The sequence below is a fragment of the Garra rufa genome, chromosome 18 (assembly GCF_049309525.1).
Source record: "Garra rufa chromosome 18, GarRuf1.0, whole genome shotgun sequence".
Lineage (NCBI taxonomy): Eukaryota > Metazoa > Chordata > Actinopteri > Cypriniformes > Cyprinidae > Garra > Garra rufa.
Window position 1 is genome coordinate 25,308,063 of NC_133378.1, and position 24,714 is coordinate 25,332,776.

At 36.0% G+C, this 24,714-nt stretch overlaps 1 protein-coding gene across 1 annotated transcript in view; it reads right to left on the reverse strand.

The window, feature by feature from the left end:
* The window catches only part of LOC141290579 (membrane-associated guanylate kinase, WW and PDZ domain-containing protein 3-like), a 53,827-nt gene that overhangs the window by 20,477 nt on the left and 8,636 nt on the right, over positions 1 to 24,714 (reverse strand). The window contains exons 5-11 of the mRNA XM_073822697.1: positions 16,515 to 16,706; positions 9,714 to 10,286; positions 5,847 to 5,878; positions 3,805 to 3,994; positions 3,593 to 3,687; positions 3,312 to 3,504; positions 975 to 1,172 (exon numbers count right to left, since the gene is read on the reverse strand). Of these exons, the coding sequence (XP_073678798.1) occupies positions 975 to 1,172; positions 3,312 to 3,504; positions 3,593 to 3,687; positions 3,805 to 3,994; positions 5,847 to 5,878; positions 9,714 to 10,286; positions 16,515 to 16,706 (1,473 nt within the window). The remainder of the gene's footprint in view (positions 1 to 974; positions 1,173 to 3,311; positions 3,505 to 3,592; positions 3,688 to 3,804; positions 3,995 to 5,846; positions 5,879 to 9,713; positions 10,287 to 16,514; positions 16,707 to 24,714) is intronic.

Below are 24,714 nucleotides of genomic sequence, written 5' to 3' on the forward strand. Positions count from 1 at the left end.
CAGATTCTGAAAGGGGGATGTAAACTTTTGACTTTCAACTGTACATATACCACTTTTCAATGTTAAAATTACAAAGCCCCACACATGACAGGCAAAATTTTTAATTTTTTTCACTCTGGCTTGTCATGTGTGGTGCTCTGTACATAATATTTTCTTGAACGAAAATATTTTTATACACTACTGTTCAAAAGTCAGTCAGATTTTGCCAAGAAATTAATACTTTTATTCAGCAAGGATGCATTAAGTTGATCAAAAGTGACAGTAAAGTCATCATGTTACACTTCTAGTTCAAATAAATGCTGTTTTTTGAGCTTTATATTAATCAAAGAATCCTGAAAAATGTTTTCACAAAAACAACATTTTTTTAGCATTGATAAAAATATGTAATGCTTTCAATTCAGCATATTAGAATTATTTCTGAATACTGAATAATGGAGTAATGGCTGCTGAAAATTACTTTTTCTTGTGTAATATAAAGTGTAATATTTCACAATATTTGATCAATTAAATACAGCCTTGAAATCTTAAAGAAAATACACCCTTCAGCTTCAAACTACATTTTCAGTTTTACAGCGTAATTTCACAAATAAATCCTACAAACGTTCCTTATTCAGAGCTTATTCATAGCCATTATTTCTGAATCTCTGAATAATTTTTGTTATGGCTCTGGGTTTACTGGGGTTACTGTAATACTTCACAGCTAAGTTAGCTTTGATTGTATTATTGTAATTGCATTGTACAGTATGTCACACCCTCAAGCGACTGGATGAAAGACAATGTAGATTTCAGCCACTTTTTTAACAATGTTATGAGTTTGTAGTTGCACATCTAATGAAGCAGAACAAAATGTGCTTTCTGAAGCTGACAGCAAAGTAGCAAAAAAGCTTGAAAATTAGGGTGGGGTGAGAGGGAGAGACAGACAGAGACATACAAGGAGAGACTAACGGAAAAAAGCTCTGAAAGTCATTTCTAACCTCCAGGCGGAGGCTTGTTTTTAGAGGTGAGGATGACGAATCCGAAGCCCTCGTTGTCCTTGCGCTGAAGAGTGACGTCGTAGGGTTGAGGATGGCTGTGGCCGGACACCTCGATGTGGGGTGGTTTGGGTGAGCCGTTGACCAGCGCTGGAGCATGTGGGGCCTGAGGTTGACCCCCATCATCTTCCTCTCTATCTGCTGAAACATATGCAATATTCAGTGTTTAAATGAACATTTATGTTGAGTTCCATGTCAAACAACACAGATCTGTAATATTTATGTAGTACTATACTATTTAATAATTGAAATTAGTTAGAATTTTTATCATTTTAGTTTATTTTAATTCATTCATTTTAGTTTATTTTAATTCATTTATTTTCATTTCATTTTTGTACATACATACACTGCTGTTTAAAAGTTTCTTATCCTCATCAAAGTTACTTCTATTTGATCAAAAGTACAGAAATTATAATTACAAAATTATTATTGCAATTTAAAATAAGAGTTTTCTATTTGAATATACATTTAAGTATAATTTATTTCTGTGATGGAAAGTTGAATTTTCATCAGCTATTACTCCAGTCTTCAGTGTCACATGATCCTTCAGAAATCATTCTAATAATGCTGATATATTATCAATATTGGAAACAGTTGTGCTGCTTAATATTTTTTTTAGAACCTGAGATACTTTTCTCAGGATTCTTTGATAAATAAAAAGTTAATCAAAATTCAAAAAAAGCATTTATTCAAAATAGAAATCTTTTCTAACAGTCTTTACTATCAGTTTTTATCAACTTAACACATCCTTGCTGAAAAAAAAGTGAATTTCTTTCCAACAAAGAAAGAAAGAAAAAATTTACTGACCCCAAACTTTTGAGTGGTAGTGTATATTGTTATAAAAGATTTCTATTTTAAATAAATCCTGTTTTTTATTTAAATCAAAGGTAACACTTTACAATAAGGTTCATTAGTTAAACATTAGTTAATGTACTAACTAACATGAACTAACCATGAGCAATACATTTGTTACTGTATTTACTAACCTTTATTAACGTTAGTTAACGGAAATATAGTTGTTCATTGTTTGTTCATGTTAGTTCACACTGCATTAACTAATGTTAACAAGATTTTAATAATGTATTATTAAATGTTGAAATTAACATTAACAAAGATTAATAAATGCTGTATAAGTGCAGTTCATTATTAGTTCATGTTAACTAATGTGGTTAACTAATGTTAACTAATGAACCTTATTGTAAAGTGTTACCAAATCGAAGAATCACCGGTTTCAAAACAAATATTAAGCAGCACAACTGTTTCTAAAATAAATAAATCAGCATATTAAAATGATTTCTAATAGATCATTTGACACTGAAAACTGGAGTAATGATGCTGAAAATTCAGCTTTGCATCAAAGGAATAAATTCTATTTTAAAATATATTAAAACAGAAAACCACTCATTTAAATTGCAATAATATTTCACAATATTACTGTTTTTTTTCTGTATTTTTAATCAAATAAACAGCCTTGATGAGCAGAAAATACTTTTTAAAAAACATTAAAATCGTACTGATCCCAAACTTTTGAACAGCAGTGTACACACACACACACACACACTTCTAATTTTCATTTATGTTTTTAATTAAATACTCATTTTATATTTATTTCACCTTTTTATTGTTCAACTTGCACTGTCAATGGCAGGTAATATTGCTTTATATTATATAATTGTTTTATATACTCGCCAAAGCCAAATTTAGCTTTACTAGAGCTAATTTTAGACTCTCACCTATTGTATTGTTTATTAAATAGTTTGGCTGATTCCATCTGGGCCTGATGATACGATTGGCAAAGAACCTCTATCAGTCCTCAACATGAAGTACAACAAACAAACAAAATCCCAGAGTGCTTTAACAAAACTGAAAGGGAATATTATGAAAGTGTCGAAAAAACTGCTATGAGGCATAACGCCAAATTTCATAATGGCTTCATAATTGAAGATTTTTTCCAAATTACCCAGTGTGTGTTGTCTCGAGGCGTCTTTCTTTTATAGTTCCAGCGCACTGAGTCATTGTTTTGTTAACACATAAACACTCTTCTGCTTTGACTGAAAACACTGGTCATTAAATTTTGATTCTGTGGTTATTATTTTATAGTTCAACTCAGCCCTTCACTCTGAACTAATGGAGCGAAATGCTCAGTCCTCACAGGGAGTGGATTTTTTTTTAACACATCAGTGTTGGATATGACTTAAACCCCTAAAGGAACGTCTACAGCTGTCAGAACATTAACGCAAATGTGCATCACATACCGATACACAGTGGCAGGGTACCAACCTGGATAGTTGAGCTTTCTGCGCACAGTCAACATCACCTGCCCGTTGCGGGCAGCGTTGGTCATGAGCTCCAGAACTTGTTTGTGAGATTTGCCTTTGACAGGAACGCCGTCAATACAGATGAGCTCATCTCCAGCCCGCAGACGCCCGTCCTTCTCTGCAGCACCTAGAGGAACGATGGCACCAATGTACACCTAAAAAAAGACAGCATGGTTAAAGGTCACATCATTTTCTGTTGTGACAATATGGTGATGAATCATTACAAAGCCTGTCAGTGCTTACTGGCTGATCTGGTCCTTCTCCACCCAGCACTCTGAACCCAAATCCAGTCTCCTGGTTCCTCCTGATAAACACGTCTAGTTCTTTAGTGTTGGTGGCTGAAAAAAAAACCCAGTTTTAAAAAATTAGCTGTCAGCTATAAATATTTTGGTGTAAAATAGCAAATTTGTCTCACATAATGATTACTGGCTCCCAAAAGTCAAGGTTGAACTCACGTTTGCTGTCCAGCATGGCTTTGGACTTGAGGTAGAGCTCAGACGGGTCCAGTTTTGGAGAGCTGGAGCGCATGGCATGAGGGGGGAAGGGGAGGGACTGTGGTCCAGGCTCAGCCGGACTGGGAGTTTCATTACTGACAGAACTGGTGGCAATGTCCTGCTTCTGGGTACTGGGAATAGCTGGAGTGATCTAAATGAACAGATGGACACACACACAGCAACAAACATTACCAAATATTCATCAACATTACAGCCCAAGTACTATGCCAAACATGGACATCCCTCAATACGAAAAGGCTTGTTTACTCAAAAACGATAATTCTATCATCATTTACTCATCCTCATGCCGTTCCAACCCTGTTTGCATTTCGTTCTTCTGCTAAACACAAATGAATGTTGATAACCAATGAGTTTTATTTCCCACTGACTTCCCATGTACACTACCTGTCAAAAGTTTTTGAACAGTAAGATTTTTAAAGACGTCTCTTTTGCTAGCCAAGCCTGCATTTACTTGATCCAAAGTACAGCAAAAAAAGTAACATTTTAAAATATTTTTGCTATTTAAAATAACTGTTTTCTATCCGAATACATTTTAAAACGTAATTTATTCCTGTGATCAAAGCAAAATTTTTAGTATCATTAGTCCAGTCTCAGTGTCCTCAGTGAATTCAGAAATCATTCTAATATGCTGATATGCTGTTCAAGAAACATTTTATTTTTATTATTATTATCAATATTTAAAACAGCCGAGTACATTTTTTTCAGGATTCTTTGATTAATAGAAAGATCCAAAGATCAGCATTTATCTGAAATATAAAGTTTTTGTAACATTATACACTATACCTACCTACACTATACTAGAAATCATAGAAATTAATACTTTTATTTAGCAAAAATGCTATAAATTGATCAAAAGTGTTGATAAAGACATTTATAATGTTACAAAAGATTTCAGAAAAATGCTGTTCTTCTGAACTTTATTAATCAAAGTAACCTGAAAAAATTCTACTCAGCTGTTGTCAACAAAATAATAAAAATATATGTTTTTGAGCAGCAGATCAGAATATCAGAATGAAAATTAGTAATGATGCTAAAGATTCAGCTTTGAAATCACAGAAATAAATAACATTTTGAAATACATTCAAATAGAAAACAGTTCTCTTAAATAGTTTATCCTATCAAAATTTGACTGTTTCTACTGTATTTTGGATCAAATAAATACAGGCTTGGTGAGCAGAAGAGACTTCTTTAAGAAAACATTACGATCCTTACTGTTCAAAAACTAAATTTTTATTTTATAGTCCCATTCAACTCTTGTGAACATGCGTCAAAGACTAACAGAAGAGATTACTGATTAAAGTTATTTTTGTTTTCTTTGTGCACAAAAAATATTTCTGTTGCTTCATAAAATTAAGGTTGAACCACTGATGTCACATGGACTGTTATAATAATGTCCTTACTAACTTTCTGGGCCTTGAACGTCTCAGTTGCATTGCTGTCTATGGGTCAGAAAGCTCTTGAATTTCATCAAAAAAATTCCTAATTTGTTTTCGAAGATGAACGAAGGTCTTAGGGGTTTGTAATTTTCATTTTGACTAACTAACCCTTTAATTTCATTATTTTTCACACACTCAAAGTGTGTATTTATGACTCATAATGTTCATATCCGTGTTGATCACAATGCTACACAAACTGCTCTGAAATAGATAATCAACATTAGAGCCTGTACGAGAAACACTTGTGAGAGAAGCCCAATAGCAAGCGCTCCTGAGGGGCCTGTAGACTCAGCAGTGATGTTCGCTGCAGAAGCTCGTGTTTGCCTCGAAGTGATTCACCACATCCTGCTCTTAAAATAACATTATAGCGTTTGGCACTTGCTCCGTGAATAATGTACGACTGCAAGGAACGCGCTTCGCTGAGGATCCCGGAACGAGGCCGATAAATAATTCATCCTGTTTTATCTTCATTTCATCAAAATTCCCTAGTGTGTCTAAATTAAATCCCAAAAACTGAGTAATTAAAAGACATTTAGCTGAACTTACAGGTTTCAGAGACTTCACGGGAGATGTCTGACCTGCAGGCACAAACAGATATAAAGAGAGAAATGAGAATGAGTTCAGTCGAAAAGGTACGTTCAAAGATTATACAATTAGACGGCCATTTATTGCTGGAGAAAGGCAATTCATCAGTTCATTAAAGGTTGTAAATTTACAACCTTTAAAAGTGAAGGGTGCCATTTCATTTTCGTGTCACTAAAGACACCAAATAAAATAAGAGGTTTACAGAACATGTGTAACATGAAACGATCTGTCATTTTCTAATTTTTTATTTTTTAGAAAATGACAGATCGTTTTGCTAGATAAGACCCGTATTCCTCAGCTGGGATTGTGTAGAGCCCTTTGAAGCTTCACTGAAACTGCAATTTGGACCTTCAACCAGTTGGCTCCCATTGAAGTCCATTATATAGAGAAAAATCCTGGAATGTTTTCCTCAAAAACCTTATTTTTTTGACTGAAGAAAGAGATGACTAAATGGAGACCACTAAATTATTAGGACATTTTTATTCTGGAAGTGAACTAAACTTAAAAAAAATCTAAATGTTTCAGTCCTGAAGCTGGATTTCAGGCTTGCTCGTATTAATACAGTGCAAAACCTTTAAAAAATTCAACAGTGGCCACCAAGGGGCAGCGTACTCCAGTTTGCATTTACATATACTGGAGAAATAAATGAAAAAAAAACATAATATATACACATGTTCCGTGCCAGGCATGTTTATGTATATTATGTGTATTTGTGTGTGTGTGTGTGTGTGTGTGTGTGTGTGTGTGTGTGTGTGTGTGTGTGTGTGTGCGCACAATATGATAAAGCTTGCATGTTTACTTTGAATACTAACAAGGCCTAGCTGTCTTTATTAAAAGAAAAAAGACTAATGTAGAACATCCACATTTGCGGTTACATTGTTCTGTGTGCAGATTTTGAGCATATAATCGTGTTTGTATAAGTCAGAGAAGAAAAGCTTGCTTATGAATACGTTTGACCTTTTGCAGCCACAATCCGATGGCTGCGCTGTGACAGCCGAAACTTGGAAGTGAGTAAGTGAACACAGAACCTGATATTTTCACTTGGGCTCCAGACAAACCACAGACTAGATGCAATATAGATCTGTGTGTATAGCTGCTATGCTCCCGCTGCTGTGCATGCAAATACAGGATTCAGTTCAATTAAAACGCTGTCGGGGGGGTTTCTCTACATGGTTGAACTGGTGTAACAAGTGTCTGATGCATATAGACTATTGATAAAGTGTCCACAAACCACATCACAAGCTGAAGTTGTAGAGACTTTGTACTCAAATGAGGAGTAAATAAGTATGACATCATTTATTTCGATTACTTCACAAATGAACTTTAAATCACACCAGTAACCTGCTGTACTGAGATTGTGCAATTCATTTTCAGTATTACGGTGTAAGCGTGAACGCTTTTTCTTTCAGGCGTTAATGGTATTATAGTGATATATATGATGATCAGTCTCTCACTCACAAACACAAGCGTCTATCTCCTTCGGCTATCACCCTCCCTGCTATGTCTCTCGCTCTATTCTGCTTCGCACATCTTCAGCTTACATAAATCATTTTAAATCACAACTTTATCCCTCTGAGTTTGCTTTCGCTCTTTCTTTAAAGAGATAGTTCCCCATAAATAAAACCTCTGTCATCATCATTTACTCAGGCTCATGTCATTACAAATCTCTATGACTTTCTTTCTTGTGTGGAACAAATGTGACTTTCAACAACATTTGATTCCTTTGACTTTGACTGTATGGAAAAAACAACAGTTCATTTCCAATAAGTCATTCAGGTTTGGAATGACATGAAGGTGAGTAAATGTTTTTGTTATTGTGAACAAAAGTCAAAATTATGACATACTTAAGTCATAATGATGAGATAAAAAAGTTGAAATTATGACTTTAAGACACAATTATCAGATAAATTGAAATTATGACTTTTCACAAGTTAAATTTATGACTTAACAATTCGGAATTGACTTAATGATGTTATAAACATAGTGGTCTATTGATAAAAATGTATCAATAAAGGCTTAAAACAGTTTGGAGGACAAAGTTCAATACACACCTTATTAATAAAGCCTATACCATTTACAGACCAGCAGAATATACCCCAGAATATGAATGCAATGTGCTGAGTTGCACGTTAAGCGCTTTTTTGGGCTTAGTGGAAGGAGACAGTGATATAAAAAACACATGTAGTACTCAGATTATTACGAATTATTAAAAGGCAAGCGAATGAACCCGCAAAATGAACGCAACTGTCTGAATTCAAGCACTTTCTTCCCATAAAAAACTGTTATAAAGAATAAATGCTTAACGTGAGACTTGGCATGTGTTGCATTCATATTCTGCCTACATCTGCTTGCCTGTAAATATATAGCCTATATTTCATGTTCTACCCCAAGTAAATGCTTAACGTGCAACTCAGTGTGTTGCGTTTATATTCTGGGGTATATTATGCTTGTCTGTAAATGGTATATGCTTTATTAATAAGATGTGTATTCAATTTGGTTTTCCAAACTGTTTTAAGCCAAATTATTATTTTTTTAGAATGTCCTGTTTATCATTAGACCACTATCCTGTGACCAATGTGTTTATTTAAAGTCATTAGGTCAATTTTGAATTGTAAAGACACAATTTCAAATTCACAAATTCAATTAATAAAGTTATAAGACTAACTTTAATCACATAATTATATTCTACTCCAATGTCACTTTAAAAATATACACAATTAAATAGTGGCTGTCATAAAACTTAACAGATTTATTCAAGTGTAAATGAAATATTGAAGAACATTAAAATTATAATGAATATGTTATATGGTGCATATACTTAGCAAAATGCTGCTCTCTAGAGTTCCATTTTTTTAGCTGACTAATGAGTTTATGGTCATCAAATATGTTTTTTTCTGAGGTAAATGTGACGTATTGTTTACAAGCTGTTATACTGATGTCTTTCTGAGATTGAAACACTGAGCGATTATATGAGACAGTATACAGATTGTACAGTTTCTTTTAACATACGTTTGGATGTTCATATATTTTTATTTTGTGTTGAAACTAGCTATAGCACAGGAAATGATCTGTTTATGTGTACTTCGTGCTGCCGCTTTAAACTGAGGTGGTACAATCTGTCACTCCACATTAAATGGTGCCAAAATTGTATTTAATGTTTGAATATTGTAATAAAATGGAATCTAAAATCTGAGACTTTGTTTCACATCAAAAGTAAAAAAAAAAGCACAAAGCTTATTGCGATTTATTGGATGGGAGGTGTGCTACAATGTTCCATTCATTAAAATGAAAACAGGCTAGACTAATTAATTCTTGGGATTTGAGAATGGATATCATTTTGTAAAAACAAGAATCAATTAATATCTACATTTTTTATCCAGCCTCCAACTTTAGTACGCAAGCAACATTTTTAATTTTCATTTAAGCTTATTAAAGTTTATTCAGAATTTATAAAACAAAATTGCTAAAACCTAAACCAAAATGAAAACCAAATATCTTAGTCTTAGTTCCTCCCGCGCATCTGGGCGCATTGGGCAACAAGCGATCTCCACCGGTCTCTGTCAGCGGCGGCGTTCTCGGCGTCTTGCTGTGTCAGATTTAAAACTTATATAACCAAATATAAACGGAAAAAATAAAAACAGCTAATTCAATATAAAAATAAATAGTATAATAGCATATTAATAACACTGGAAAATCATGAAAGAAAATTCATTTTTGGATGAACTATCCCTTCAACTGTCACTAGAGCCAGGTGATGCCTGCAATGGGGTGTAGTCAAAATAATTATGAGGTAACTGGACCCCAAGTCACACTCTCTCCATCACTCACCTCCTCTGAGCACCAGCAGGTTGACCTCGCTGCCCATGGGCAGGTCTTTGAGGATGTCCACCACCTGCGCATGGCTGAGGGTTTGTACGTTCTGCCTGTTAATTTCCTTTATCACATCCCCCTTCAGCAGACCTCGGCACCACTGCGCATCCAGAATCATCTTCACCTTCTGGCCCAGCGGACAGTCTGCGATGGCAAAGCCGAATCCGCTCGGCCCCTTTACCAAAGGCACGCTAACCAGCTCGGGCTGCAGCAGGGTGGTCTCCCCTGCCTCTGGGTAGCGTCCATTGGGCATTGCTGCAGCTGGATGTCTGCCATCGGTGGTCATGTAATGCAGGTCCTGCAGGGAGGGGGTCCCGTCTGAATGAATGGGCTGCCCGTCCATCCCTGGCATGGCAGTCATTATGTCGCCTGTGGCCTCTTCGCTGGAGTTGGTGTCCTCTGGCAGCGGGTATCCACGGCACAGGACCATATCCACATACTGATTCACTGGAATGGACTGGAACATCTGGACCACATCTGCATGGGTCTTGCCCAGTACACATGTACCATTTATGTCCACTATAACGTCACCTAAATGAGAGACACAGAATAAGTATGAATGAAGCAGTTGTTCCGTAGCCTACCTAGGCATCAGGGGTGTTTCCGCAAAGGAGGCAACATTACAAACTATGACATGAAAAAGCATATAAATCACTCATTTTTCTAAAGTAAAACCGAAATGCTCTAAATAAAATGCAACATTTCCAACACATCTGGGTGCTTTGTATTTCTGTGATGTGCTATTTTACTATTTTTCATATACTGTTCTAGTATTATTAATATTTTAAAATAGCTTTTATTCTTATACTTTCAGTTTTCATTCAAATTTATTTCAGTTTTAGTCATTTTAGTACTTAACTTAAACTTACACTGCTTACACTGTTAAAAAGTTTGAGATCAGTAAGATTTTTTTTTTGCAGTTTAAAATAATGGTTTTCTACTTTAATATATTTTAAAATATAATATATTTCTGTGATGCAAAGCTGAATTTTCATCAGCCATTACTCCAGTCTTCAGTGTCACATGATCCTTCAGAAATCATTCTAATATGCTGATTTATTATCAATGATGGAAACAGTTGTGCTGCGTAATATTTTTTTTTAACTTGTGATAGTTTTTTTCTGGATTCTTTGATGAAAAAAAAGTTATAAAAATATTTAAAAGTTATATTAACCCCTTAACTGTCACTTCCATTTTTGAACAGAGACGTGAAAATGAAGTATTCAAACCTAATTTTTTACAATTTATGAGCAAAAACATTTTGTAATATGAATTTAATGTACTTTTTCCATGTAAATTCATTGTCTGATTTCAAAATGGCTTTCAAAGGGTGAATTTTGATATTTTAAGTTTTCAAATGATATATCATTTCTTATGATTTCTAAAGTGTGAGAGAAAAAGGCAACAGGGAAGTCTGTTAGTGACAAAGGTCTGAACTCCTGTTATCAAGTAGATGTTTGAGGTGCACTCTTGTCATAAATGAATCTTTTTTTTTTTTCCTAAATAATTTGTAACACACACAAAAATTAAAATATCTATTTAGGAGTTTTAGACCTTTCCAACAATATATAGTTTGTCATGATTAGATTAGGATTTATTTGTAAAATGGTGAAGAAACTTAGGCGTCCCACAGAGCGGACGGGTGACAGTTAAGGGGTTAATTTAAGTTATAAAATATTTCTGGACAAAATATAAGGCAACATTGTATGTATCTGTAAGATACTTCCAAGTACACTGCATCAATTTTTTTTTTTTTTTTTAAATTCTGAAAAGTATCAACAAAAAAGTTAATAGTTGAATTTTTCATTTCTAATTAAAGCACAATTACATCCAACATCTGTGTGCTATGCAATTTAAGTCATGCACTTTATATAAAGACTGCTGTTTGTCTGGGATGTGAGTGACCATTATAATTGCTGTCCATCCACATATTCTTCAACGCAGAAGTAACCCTATGGGCATGACTTCTGCTTCATTAGCCACTATAGGGACATGATAAGAATAACAACATGCAGTAAACTGTAAAACTGTTTGCACTACAAACCACTGTGTTCATAATTAAGATAGTATAATAAAACAACATGGTAAGACTCTACCCACTCTTACAGCAAAATAAGATATAGTCTTTTTAAATCAGTCACTAATAAGATCCATTTTAGTAAGAATAGTGTCTTTGAAGGTATCTGGCTTCGGGTAGACAATATGCAGCAAGGCAAACTCACTAAGATCTGGAACATGGCCACTGTGTCAATTTGATCTCAAACACAAATCCTGCCAGTGTGTTTAAACTGTTCTTTTTGATTCCAGCAACGAAAGATGTCTTGGCTCCTTCTGTTCTGTTCACGGGGGAGTGTGTATGAGTATGATATACAGTGATAAAGTGGCAGTGGCCACATAACCATTACTCCAGCTAAAGTCAACGATCCACTCGGTTGGTGCAGTCTATCTAATGGGCAGTGTGTCTATTGATCAATGCAGAGGACGTTGGGGAATTCCTGCATCCTTTTGTGCTCCTGACTAATCAATGGCATCCTTCCAGGTTCGCTTCACTTCTTGAAAGTGACTGTTCTGCCAAAGACATCCTGCTGCTTATACAGTAATACTGGCACGGAGCACACTACCTGTCAAAGTGCTGCGAGCATCAATGTTTCATTCGGATGACCAGGAACTCATAAGTAACTGGGCCAGGTCTACTGCTAGCCATGAAGCCATGAAGGTTTTAGGGAGAGTTTAGTTATTTCTCACTGACCTCCAGATAAATATAGAGTACGTAAAAATGACAAGTGCTGACTGAAATCATCAGTTCCAATCTGTTTGGACTTTATACAACTTTTACGCAGTATACACAATACAGTGCAAAAGTCTGTGGTCAGCAAGGCCTTTTGTGAAAGAAATAAATACTTTGAATCAGCATTAAATTAATTAAAGGTGACAGTAAAGACATTTATTATATTACAAAACAATGCTGTTCTTCTGAATTTTCTATTAATCCAAGAACGTGGAAAAAAATAAATATATCTGTTTCCACAAAAATATTAAGCAGCACAACTCTTTTCAAAATTAATAATAATCATGTTTTTGAGCACCAAATCAGCATATTAGAAAAATTTCTGAAGGATCATGTGATGCTAAAGACTAGAGTAATGGCTGCTGAAAATTCAGCTTTGCATCACAGAAATAAATTACATTTTAATATATATTAAAATAGAAAGCAGTTCAACTGCTTTCACAATATTACAGTTTTTATTTTATTCTTGATCAAACCAATGCAGCTTTGCCGAGCATACAGTGCCTTGCAACTTTATTCACGTTTTATGTTGCTGCCTTATATTAAACTGTTTTAAAATTACTTTTCTTTACCCACATCAATGTACACTCCATGCACCATAATGACTAAGCAAAAACATAATTGTCACAACTTCATAAACTTATTAAAAATAAAAAAAAACAGAAATAAGTACATTGCACAAGCATTCACTCAGTACTTAGCTGAAGCACCTTTACATGCCCCAAAAGACTTGTAAGAGACTGTAAAGGTACATTAGCTGTACTGAGTTAAGGTTATGTAATATACTTATTTCAGTTTTAATTTTTTTTTATTTGTAATAAATTTGCAAAGATGTTAAAAACCAGTTTTTTGCTTTGCCATTGTGGTGTATGGAGTGTAGTTTTATGTGGAAAACAAGCAATTTAAAGCAGTTTAACATAAGCCAACAACAAAAAAATGAAGGGGTATGAAGGAAGGCACTGTATAAGAGTAAAATATCTTACTGACCGCAAACTTTTAACAGCAGTGTGTATACAAACAATCACAGAGACTATTATTAATCTATCATTGTCATTTCCAAATAAGAATCATTTTAAATGAGGACCAAACTTTATGCTGCAAGTCAAAAGTATACCACATGAACATAAGTAAACAGTGAGAAGCAAGATCAAAATACACTTGCAATACATTAATGTTTTACCATGTCAAAAAGAGGCTCATAAACAGGCTTTTTGACAGCTTGTTGACCAAACATAAAAATTTGCATAAAGAAATTGGATGCAGATGAATCTACCCATCAGCATGCCTCTTTGAGCCAGTCGAAGCACGTTTATTACGCAGCACTCGAATTTAGAATTAAATGTATATCTCGGATAAACCGTTTTACAATTCTATATACAAAGCCACGTCTGCAGGGAGTTAAAGTATACAGGCAGTTGTTTCTTCACATTGTAATGGAGGGTAGAGAGTGTGAGTGTAAGCGCTGCAATTATCGCCAAACGCAACTCCGCAGGAAAGCCAGTTCCCCTGATGCTCACCCACTGATTCTGATTTATTTTATCGCTATCTATGCGATCCCGCTGTGGGCACTTTCACAGGATTATTTACTTGGAATCTAGTAACCCGGCAATCCTCCAAGAAATGGATGTGGCATCCAGCAACACACCACATATGCTACCCTTCCAGACTGCAGCGATAAACACGAATGATCCAGGGTGTTAATGTGCATAATGATACCTAATTACCTGATGTTTTATCAATATTAATAAAATAAGCAAAAAGTTGCCCCGTTTCACAAGATTCACAGAATGTGTCTGAGAAGTTTCAGAAGTTTTAAATGCAAATGACCTGCTGCTCCCCGCCCCCTTTTCAGAATAGGGCTGTGCATTTACAGATCATACCTTAGATCAGTGGTTCTCAAAGTGGGGGGCGCACGAGTATTGCAGGGGGGGCGCGGGCCATCAGAAGAAAAATAAATATAAAAATGTAAACAGCCACAGGACGTTAACTTAGAATGGGAGATGGATCGGTGTGTGAAAGAGAAGAGAAAACCATAGATGAATTCGCACAGACCCATTCAGGTACTGGTCATTCAAAAGCTCAATGCAGAAAATATGACGAGGTATAATTGCTCTCGGCTTCAAAGTTAAAATGATTTGCAACTGTCGCTTTGTCGCGTCCAGCAGAGATGTCACTGACACTGCGCTCCGCTGAACTGCAGCATTCTGGCGCCTCAGTATACTGTACAACGCAGCATACATTCACAAATGATAACTCAGCGGCAGAGTTCAGCTCACGCAGGGGCGTAATTTCCACTTGGGGCTTTTCAAAATCCTCTTTGTGTCCTCCCACTTTCAAATGGCGTTGTAAAAGTAATGTCTTGTATTGTAGAATGCACGCTCAGCGCCGCTGATTCGCGCGATCGTTAAAATGAAACCAAAAGTAAAATGCGCACACGCATTCAAAAGCAATTTTTATACCCCACGTTTAGAGATCGACTCCCCAATGCGCGCAAATTAGGCTACATAAAAAATCTAGGCTGTTATTAGTATGTGGGCTAAGTTGTGTAGTTGTCTATAACGTATCATGATGGGAAAATTCGGTCTCTACTTGCACTTTGAATACTGAAATAGTAGCCTACTTTGATTATGCCTGCATTTGTTGTCTACACGACTAAGAAAGATCTGTGTCGTTTATTTTTTGTTATTTAAACTGTAGATTCCATAAAAATGCAGTGGCTGCCTCTAATTTAAATGGCTGTACTTCTAATGGAGAAAACAAACATCTTGTTCATGTACTCATATTTTCATTCATTCCTGTCCCTTGCTTAAGGCGTAAAAAATAAACATATAATCAAAGGCTTTCAGAATCAGCCCATTTGCTTGTAAAACATCTGCAATCAGAATCAGCCATGAAGAATCAATATCGGCACATTACTAAAAATAAATTGGGTGCTCCTATATTTTTTTGGAGCACCAGTGCTACCAAGTAAAAAAGTTAATTTCAAGCCCTGCTATGCCTTAGGACAGCATGAAAAAAATAAAAAATAACAGATAGAATTATAATAACAGTTATTCTCCCTGTGCTATTTTTTAATGTTTCAAGTGTTGCATGTTTTTCTCCTGTAGCTTTTTTTTTTTTTAACTAAGAAAGCATTAATTTTTCATTATGTTTAGTAAAATCATTTATTAGTCTTAGGTGGGATAGGTATTTTCGGGAGGGGGGGCAGCAGATTTTTTTTAAAGGTTTAAAGGGGGGTGCGACCAAAAAAGTTTGAGAACCACTGCCTTAGATACTCTGCTAAAAAACATTAGCTTGGTTTAGATTATCATGTCATATAATGATATTTGTTTCAAAGCCATATCAGTTTAAACTTCTGATAAAGGGTTTTCTGAGCGCACACATCCGAAGTACGCACACAGAAAGCAGCTGTCACACCGACTCTGAGTAAGTTCTCTTTCATGTCTCATTGCGCTTAAACTGTCAAATACACGCAAGTTTGTGTTAAAAACACACAGGAGTTATAAAAACAGTCGGTTATGTCTGTGAAGGAAAACAGCCGGGAAAGAAACCGCATGTTTATATTAGATCAGTGTGAAAGTAGCATAATATACAGTAAATAAATAAAAAAATCCTGAGACTGGAACTCTAAATAGTCTGTGCATCCAACAACAGTAGAGTTTTGCCAGTTTCAGCTAGAACCTTTGCCATGGCGTTAGAACTGGTACACTGTTATCGCTTGTGGAAAAAAAACGGCGGTGCCGTGGGTGGAAATGTGCAAATTAAGAGGCGGTAATGTTATAATAAGATCCCCTTCCTACGTCACGGGGGAGCGAAATCTAAGAAGAAAGGCTTACCAAAATAAAGTTACTGGGTTGTCCTTTCTTACATTTCCTGGGTTGGTAGATACATAAGAGACCCGTTTATAGCACTTGAAAAGTCAGATTTTTATGATATGTCCCCTCTAATGAACAGAAGCCAAGCGGATTTACCCGAAGCGATTTTGTTATCGTGTGCGGCGGGTCCATCTCTCAAGACGTTCTTCACTTGAAGGAATTCATCTGGTCGGTCTCCACCGATGATGGTGAAGCCAAAGCCCTGAGGACTCTTCTTCAGAGTTGTGCGCAAGATAGCACCCTGCAGCTGAGATGGGTCCCGTGTGAATCCCCTTAAACCAACTTCATCTAAAAGAAGTGAGTAAGAGAGAGAGAATATGTTAAACTGACAATTTAAAGCTTGTTTACAAGGCAAGACAAAGTGCATGTACTTGTAAATGAGCTGTTTGTATAGAAACCTCCACGGCTTGTCAAAATGAGTTAAGTTCCTTTTTAAAACTAGCATGAAACAGAAGTTGCAATTGTCTTTTCTTCCCTATTGTAACATATGTGACCCAGGTCCACAAAACCAGTCATAAGGTTAAATTTTACAAAACTGAGATGTATACATCATATGAAAGCTCAATATATAATCTTTCTATTGATGTCTGGTTTGTTGGGATAGGACAATATTTGGCCAAGATAAATCTATTTGAAAATCTGGAATCTGAGGGTGCAAAAAAATCTAAATACTGAGAAAATCGCCTTTAAAGTTGTCCAAATTAAGTTCTTAACAATGCATATTACTAATCAAAAATTACATTTTGATATATTTATAGTAGGAATTTTACAAAAAATCTTCATGGAACATGATCTTTACTTAATTTCCTAATGATTTTTGTCATAAAAGAAAAATCAATAATTTTGACCCATACAATGTATTTTTGGCTAATGCTACAAATATACCCCAGCGACTTAAGACTGGTTTTGTGGTCCAGGGTCCCATATATGCAGTGGAACGACTTATCGAATGAGAAAAAAAGTAGGACAGGATTTCATTTGGTAGATTGGGAATCGATCGGATCGTCGTTTGCTATCACTGCATTTTCATATGAGTGACAGGATGTTCCGTCCATCACACGCCATCCATAAAAAAACAAGAACTGTTCCTGCAGTGCTTCTTCTGCACTACTAAAACTATCATGAAAACAGGCTGAAGAGAGTACAGCTGCACAGAGAGAACTAGAGGAAAGGAGGGAGGTCTGGTTTCCATTACTCATTCATATTGAATAATGCAACAGAGAGAGAGTAAAAGATACATTACTAAACGAATGATAGTGGGATTGTTCTGTATATATCCACATACACTTCAATTAATTATCGCAGTCCATTCATTACACTCTTCCTCAATTACCCCTAAACCATTTACCCTCACAGCAGCTTATAAGAATGTTCTGGCTAAGAACTCCTAATTAATAACCACTAAGAAAATGCTCAGGCAACATTTGGTGATGTTTTCGTCTGATAATATGTCCTCAGATGAGCTGATAATCATCCCTTTTTTTCTTCAACCAATTTGTGGGGTCAGTGAGCACATGCAAATTTGTCAAGTGTATAAATTATGTTGCCATGGCGACTGCTCCAAGATGAACTCCTATAAATAAACTTTAAACACGGACATAAACATGACTTTTAAGAATGCTATGAAACAAGAAGCAATTTAAGCTACTCTGATGTTTATTTCGTGGTCATTTTTATGCCAGAGATCTTCATGCAGTATATTAAATTATATTACTTTACTGCTTATTCTTGGAAGGTCATTTCAGCATGAGAACAATCACAAGCACTTTATGAGGAGGTCTGAGTATACTTTAAATAAATAAAGTGAGATATAAAGTACATTACCAATCAAAAGTTTGGGTCAATAAGATTTTGAATGTTTTTGAAAGAAGTGTCTTATGCTAACTAAGGTTTATTTTGACCAAAAATACTATAAAATAGTAATAGCGTAAAATATTACAATTTAAAACAACTGTTCTATTTGAATACATTTTGAAAATATTATTTATTCATGTGATGGCAAAGCTGAATTTTCAGCATCATTACTCCAGTCTTCAGTGTCACACGATTCTTCAGAAATCATTTATTATTATTATTATCAATTGTAACATTATACATGTCTTTACTGTCACTTTTGATCAATTTAATCCATTCCTGATTTGACAAAAGTATTAATTTCTTTCAAAACAAACAAATATACAAAAAACGTACTCACCCCAAACTTTTAAATGCTATTTTATAAAAGCATAACTAACAAAAACCATTGAAATAATGCACAATAGTTTTGAAATATCGCATTTTGGGCATCATTCTCTACTTAACCAATAATGATGCTCTCCAATTCTTGAGAGGAATATTGCACATTTCCAAATTCCATTCTACAATTACAGGATATTACAAAAAAACCCTGGAGGACCGTGGAAATGATGTGTAGAAAGTATCCATTAAATAAAAGAGCCAGTTTCGTGCTGCTCAACAAGTTATGTGAAGCGTAACAGCACTGAACACTTACATCAGATAATCACACAGAAATATGAAACAATACAGACTGTGAGTAGGACTTCACAGTTTTACCTGTTTTATGAATAACAATAAAGCAAAAAGAATGGCTATATTTTTAGTCTTTCTAAACTCTGCATAACCTAAGCACATTTTATAGTTTACACATAGTTTGAGTGCCTGAATATCACCATTTCACCTCAAGTGTTTGAACAGTCTTAAGCTTCTGCCTCTAGTTTTCTTAAAGAGATAGTTCACCTAAAAATGAGAATTCTGTCATTAAAGGAAAAGTTCATTTCCAGAACAAAATCTACAGATAATTTACTCACCCCCTTTTCATCCAAGATGTTCATGTCTTTCTTTCTTCAGTCGTAAAGAAATTGTTTTTTGAGGAAAACATTTCAGAATTTCTCTCTATATAGTGGACTTCTACGGTGCTAGGGTCTAATCTAGCGAAAGAATCGGTTATTTAAAAACAAAAAAAAAGTACAAATTACATACTTTTTAACCTTAAATGGTCATCTTGTCTAGCTGTGCATGAAAACTGTGCATTCCAGTTTATGACAGTAAGGGTATGTCGAAAAACTCACATCAAATTTCCTCCTGTAACTTCAAAATCTTCCTAAATCTTAAAAAGTTGTCAATTTTTTTTGTTGAAAATAACCAATCATTTTGCTCGATAAGACCCTTCTTCCTCGGCTGTGATCATTTAGAGCCCTTTGAAGCTGCATTTAAACTGCATTTTGGAAATTCATACCATTGGCACCATAGAAGTCCACTATATTCCTGATTTTTTCTGCAAAAAACACAATTTCTTTACGACTGAAGAAAAAAAGACAAGAACATTTTAGAGGACAAGGGGGTGAGTAAATTATCTGTAAATATTGGTTCTGGAACTTCTTTAATTACCCTCATGTTGTTCTAAATGTGCATCGAAGACTGACACAGGAAAAAAAAAAATAGTTGAAAGTCGTTATTTTTGTTTTCTTTGCGCACAGAAAGTGTAACTTCAGCTTGTAGCTTCATAAAATTAAAGGTGGACCACTGATGTCACACTATTTTAACAATGTCCTTACTACCTGGGCCTCTAATGTGGTAGCTGCGTTGCTGTCTATGCAGGGTCAGAAAGCTCTTGGATTTCATCAAAAATATCTTAATTTGTGTTCTGAAGATGAACAAAGGTCTTATAGGTTTGAAATGACATGAGGGTGAGTAATGAAAGACAATGAAAGAGTTTTCATTTTTGGGTGAACTATCCCTTTAAACACATTGCTCACCCAGTTCCACTTCAAGTCATTCCAAATGATGGCAACTTTCATTTTTGGGTGAACTGTCCCTTTAAGACGAAGGTGTTCAAGACTGACTCTGAATCAGCTCTAAATGGCGGATCGTAGACTAATTACAGTCATTTCTAGCCCAGCGGTTTTATTTTTTTCTTGTCTCATTTGAGAGTGCCAGCAGCATCAGATGAGGCCACATCAATCTCATTAGGAGAGCAGGGATGGATATCTCACCATGTGTGGTGGGAATTGGATTTGCATAACAGCCACATTGATGAGTTGGACTGGCCCTATGAAACGGATTACGTTGATTGTAATAACCATGGCACACATTTGAACTGTGAGCCACAAGTGTGTGTGAATTGGTTGTTGGACACAGGTACACACAAACTCATCCTTGCAAATTAGATTTATCGTCTCTGTCCTGTATTGCCGTTTTCACATTTAGCTGGTGAGGGAATTCTGGTAAAGGGGGCGGGTTGACGTTTGTGTTCACGTTATTATGCTTCTCATGCATAAAGGGCCACTGTGTTTCTCACAGGGCGAGCAGATTATGAAATGTCGGAGTTTAATTGAAGATGTGCTGTATACATACACATGTTTGTGTGTGCTGAGGAAAAGGATCAAAATGCCCAAGCGGCTCGAGCTAAAATTGTTTTATAATTGCTTCAGTATATGAACAAAACAAATAAAATGCACGAATTTTGTCATTACCATTATAATTGTTGGTAGAATTGTATAGTTATGGTTATAATTTCTGATTATCATCTGAAAACACTGCATGACTGCGTTATATTTTTGTGCGCTAGTCCCTGTCCTGTTCACAGCTACGCATCACCATCCACTCATTAAAGTGTCTTGGCCAACTAACAGAGCATAGCGTGGGGGGGCTGCGTACGCTTTCACTAATGAGACAGAACAGACGTCCACTGCCAGCCTTCCAGAGGGGATAGGAGGACAAAATCAACGCTCAGAGGACACAGGGACGCACAGGAGACAGTGACGCTCAGGGAGTCCAAACAACAAACAGACCAAGTCTGGTTTAACCTTGAACAACTGAACTCAGTCATGTGTGGGCCAGATCATTCAATGCAATCATTCAACAGGATAGAAATGCAGGATAGTGGGCCAGGCAGTGGATGATAGAGCTCACTTTCTGAAAACAAAGCCTCTGAAGGGCAGTACTAAATGGAAAAAATATGATATTTAGGCAAAATAAAAAAAATGTATCTCCATTCTGTTCAAAAGTTTTCACCCCCCAGCTCTTAATGCATGTTTTTTTCCTTCTGGAGCAATAGTGAGCGTTTGAACCTTCTGTAATAGTTGCATATGAGCAGTGTTGGGTGTAACGCGTTACTTTGTAACGCGTTACTGTAATAATATTACTTTTTTCAGTAACTAGTAGTGTAAGGCATTACTCGTCTGAAAATTGTAATATTATTACAGTTTTCCCGAGCTAGTTACTTGCGTTACATTTGCCAGTAGCACCTTCATCACACTCAAGGCACACGACAACACAGAGAACAGAAGGGAAGGGGAGGGGGGCGTGAATTGAACAGTGATTGGTCTGGGTTTGGCACGAGGTATCATTAAATTACCATCACCGATTGGTCGACACCCGGCAGCCAGCAGCAGAGCGGCACTTGCAAATAGAGACCTGCAAACCCGCGGGACCCAACGCAACAGAGTGCGGCGCGGGACAAAACTTGATGGACAAGTGCGTGTGCTGGTGCGGGCGGGTAGAGACTCGTGTGTGTGTGTGTGTGTGTGCGGGATGCGGGAAAATAAAATGATTCGCGGGACTCCCGCAATATAGAAATATCTAAACATAAAATATCTAAAAAAATAATAATAATGTTATTCATCTATTGCACAAAAACAGCAAGAACAACATATATGATTAGAAAGAGCAAGAATAGGCAGTTTCGATTTAAAACTTGTTTTGCAACATGAGCAATGTAGCCATCTGCTGATTTTTGGAACGCATCGCCAATCAATGGTGTTTAAGATAGAATTCACTCACTGCTCAAAAGTTTTGAACAGTGCTGAATATTGCGTGCTTACGAATCACAACACACGTAGACCTTTATGAAAGATTAATTGTGCATAATATCCATTGTTATAAGAGCTTTATGAGATCGCGTATGCACTGGATGCACGCAGTATAGGTCATGCTTTTTTGTTCAGAATAACATTTTTTTGTGTAAGAAAAAAAAAATGTAACTAGTAATATAACTAGTAATATAACTAGTTACTTTCTCCAGGGAGTAATAAAGTAAAGTAAGGCATTACTATTTTTGAGAGTAATATGTAATATGTAATATATTACTTTTTTGAGTAACTAACCCCAACACTGCATATGAGTCCCTCAGTTGCTCTCAGTGTGAAAAGATAGATCTCAAAATCATACAGTCATTGTTGGAAAGGGTTCAAATACACAAAAATGCTGGAAAACCAAAGAACCTGTGGGACCTGAAGGATTGTTCTGAAGAACAGCAGGCATTTTACCTGTTCAGGACAAACAAGGGACTCATGAACAACTATCACTAAACAAAAAACACAGCTGTGGATCATTCAGGTAACAACACATTATTAATAATCTTCAATAGGGATCAATGGGTTGAAGTTTCAGTGGAGCTTAAAAAAGCTCTACATGATCCCAGCCGAGGAATAAGGGTCTTATCTAGTGAAACAATTGGTCATTTTCTAAAAAATATTTTTAAAATAAAAATATTAACAACTTTGAATAAAACCAGAATGTTTTAATAAAAAAAAATCTATATTTTTTAAACCACAAATGCTCATTTTGCACTACCTCAACTTTAAGCATTATGTTGGAAAGGTCATGTAAATACTGACCCAGAATTTACAAAGCAAACATGCAAAGAAAGTCAAACGCCCTTTACAAAAAAAAATTTTGCAGTAGTACACAGACGAAGAACTAAACACGTGTGACCTTTCCAACATGATTACGTAATGTGTGAAGTCCCGCATTTGCATCGCAGAGCTAGTGCAAGATGAGCATTTGTGGTTAAAAAGTACATACATTTTCATTTATTTTAGAAAAATGCCCAAACGTTTTACTTCTCAGCTGCGAAATAAGAGCCCTTTGAAGCTGCATTAAAACTGCAATTTGGACCTTTAACCTGTTGATCCCCATTGAAGTCCACTATATAGAGAAAAATCCTGGAATGTTTTTCTCAAAAACCTTAATTTCTTTTCGATTGAAGAAAAACAGGCATGAACATCTTGCATCTTGGAGTAAATTATCAGGATGTTTCAATGTACTCTGATCTTGCATCCTATTTAGGACAGACTGTATGCAAATTGGGACACAGAACGAGTCTTTGTACACCAGGTGTAAACTTGTGCTTTGAAACCTGAGACGTAAGCAAACACCTATTGCAAACAAGAAAAAAGCTGAAAAAGTGAAAAAGAAAGAGACAGAGCTACCGCTTAGTGTCACATTAGAAGACAGAACAAGGATGTGTAATGTTAAATCAATAGTGAAACACCAGCAACAAAGTGGAACGCGTGCATAAATATACACAAGCCGATGCAGGTGAGCGTAACTGAACAAGCACACGGTCACACATAAATACACACAGATGGTAAAAAAAACCACACACGTTAGCTGACAGAATTGCTGCATGTGACGAAAGGAGCTCTGAGCCTCAGGGATTATCTGAGATCATTTTAAACACAGATGTTGATTATGTTCTTCTGATGGAAATGATCTGCCTCTGCTTAAACTAACACCTGAGCAGCTCAGGCATCTTTTACTTTATGAGCTCACTTCTCACTTTAACCATGTCCTAACCAGGTGTATCCAGGGAAATAAATCATATCCGTTCCATGCTAATCTGAGTTTTTGTCCTAAAAAATCATGACCTTGACAAGATCTGACGGTTGTTTGGTTTCTATGGCTGGCTCTGCATTGCTGAAATCACACTGGTCCAAAATCAATCGTCACCATTTTGTTATATTAAAGTGCCCCTATTATGCCATTTTAAAGGTAGTTAATATTGTTGTAATAGTCTCTTAAAACAGGTTTACATGTATGCAAGTTCAAAAAACACTTTAGTTTTCTCCAAAATTAGATTTATTTTTACCCCGTTTCTAAATGATTCGTAAACGACTCGTTTGAAGCAGTTCGAAGAATCAGTCTCTCTAAACCCCTCCTTTCAGTGAGCCCTCACTGCTGTGATTGGTCAGATGGTGCAGTCCTTTTAGATTGGTCTACCGCTACAGCGCAAAAACGAAACGCCTATTGCCATAACTGAATGACAGCTGCGGAGACCTGTTAATGCATAGAAAAGATAGCCTCGATTTTACCCTATCAATTCGAGCCAGAGTCTGACGATGAAACTGTTGAAGTGTCACATCGACAAGAAACTGTTTTGCAAGCACGACCGGAGCAGGACGTTTCTCAGTGGGTGTCATATGTTACAATTTGCTTTTGTAAGCGAACCGGACACATCTCTACGTTGTGAACTTCAACACTGTACAATCCATAACACTGCGTTAAGCCATCGTTT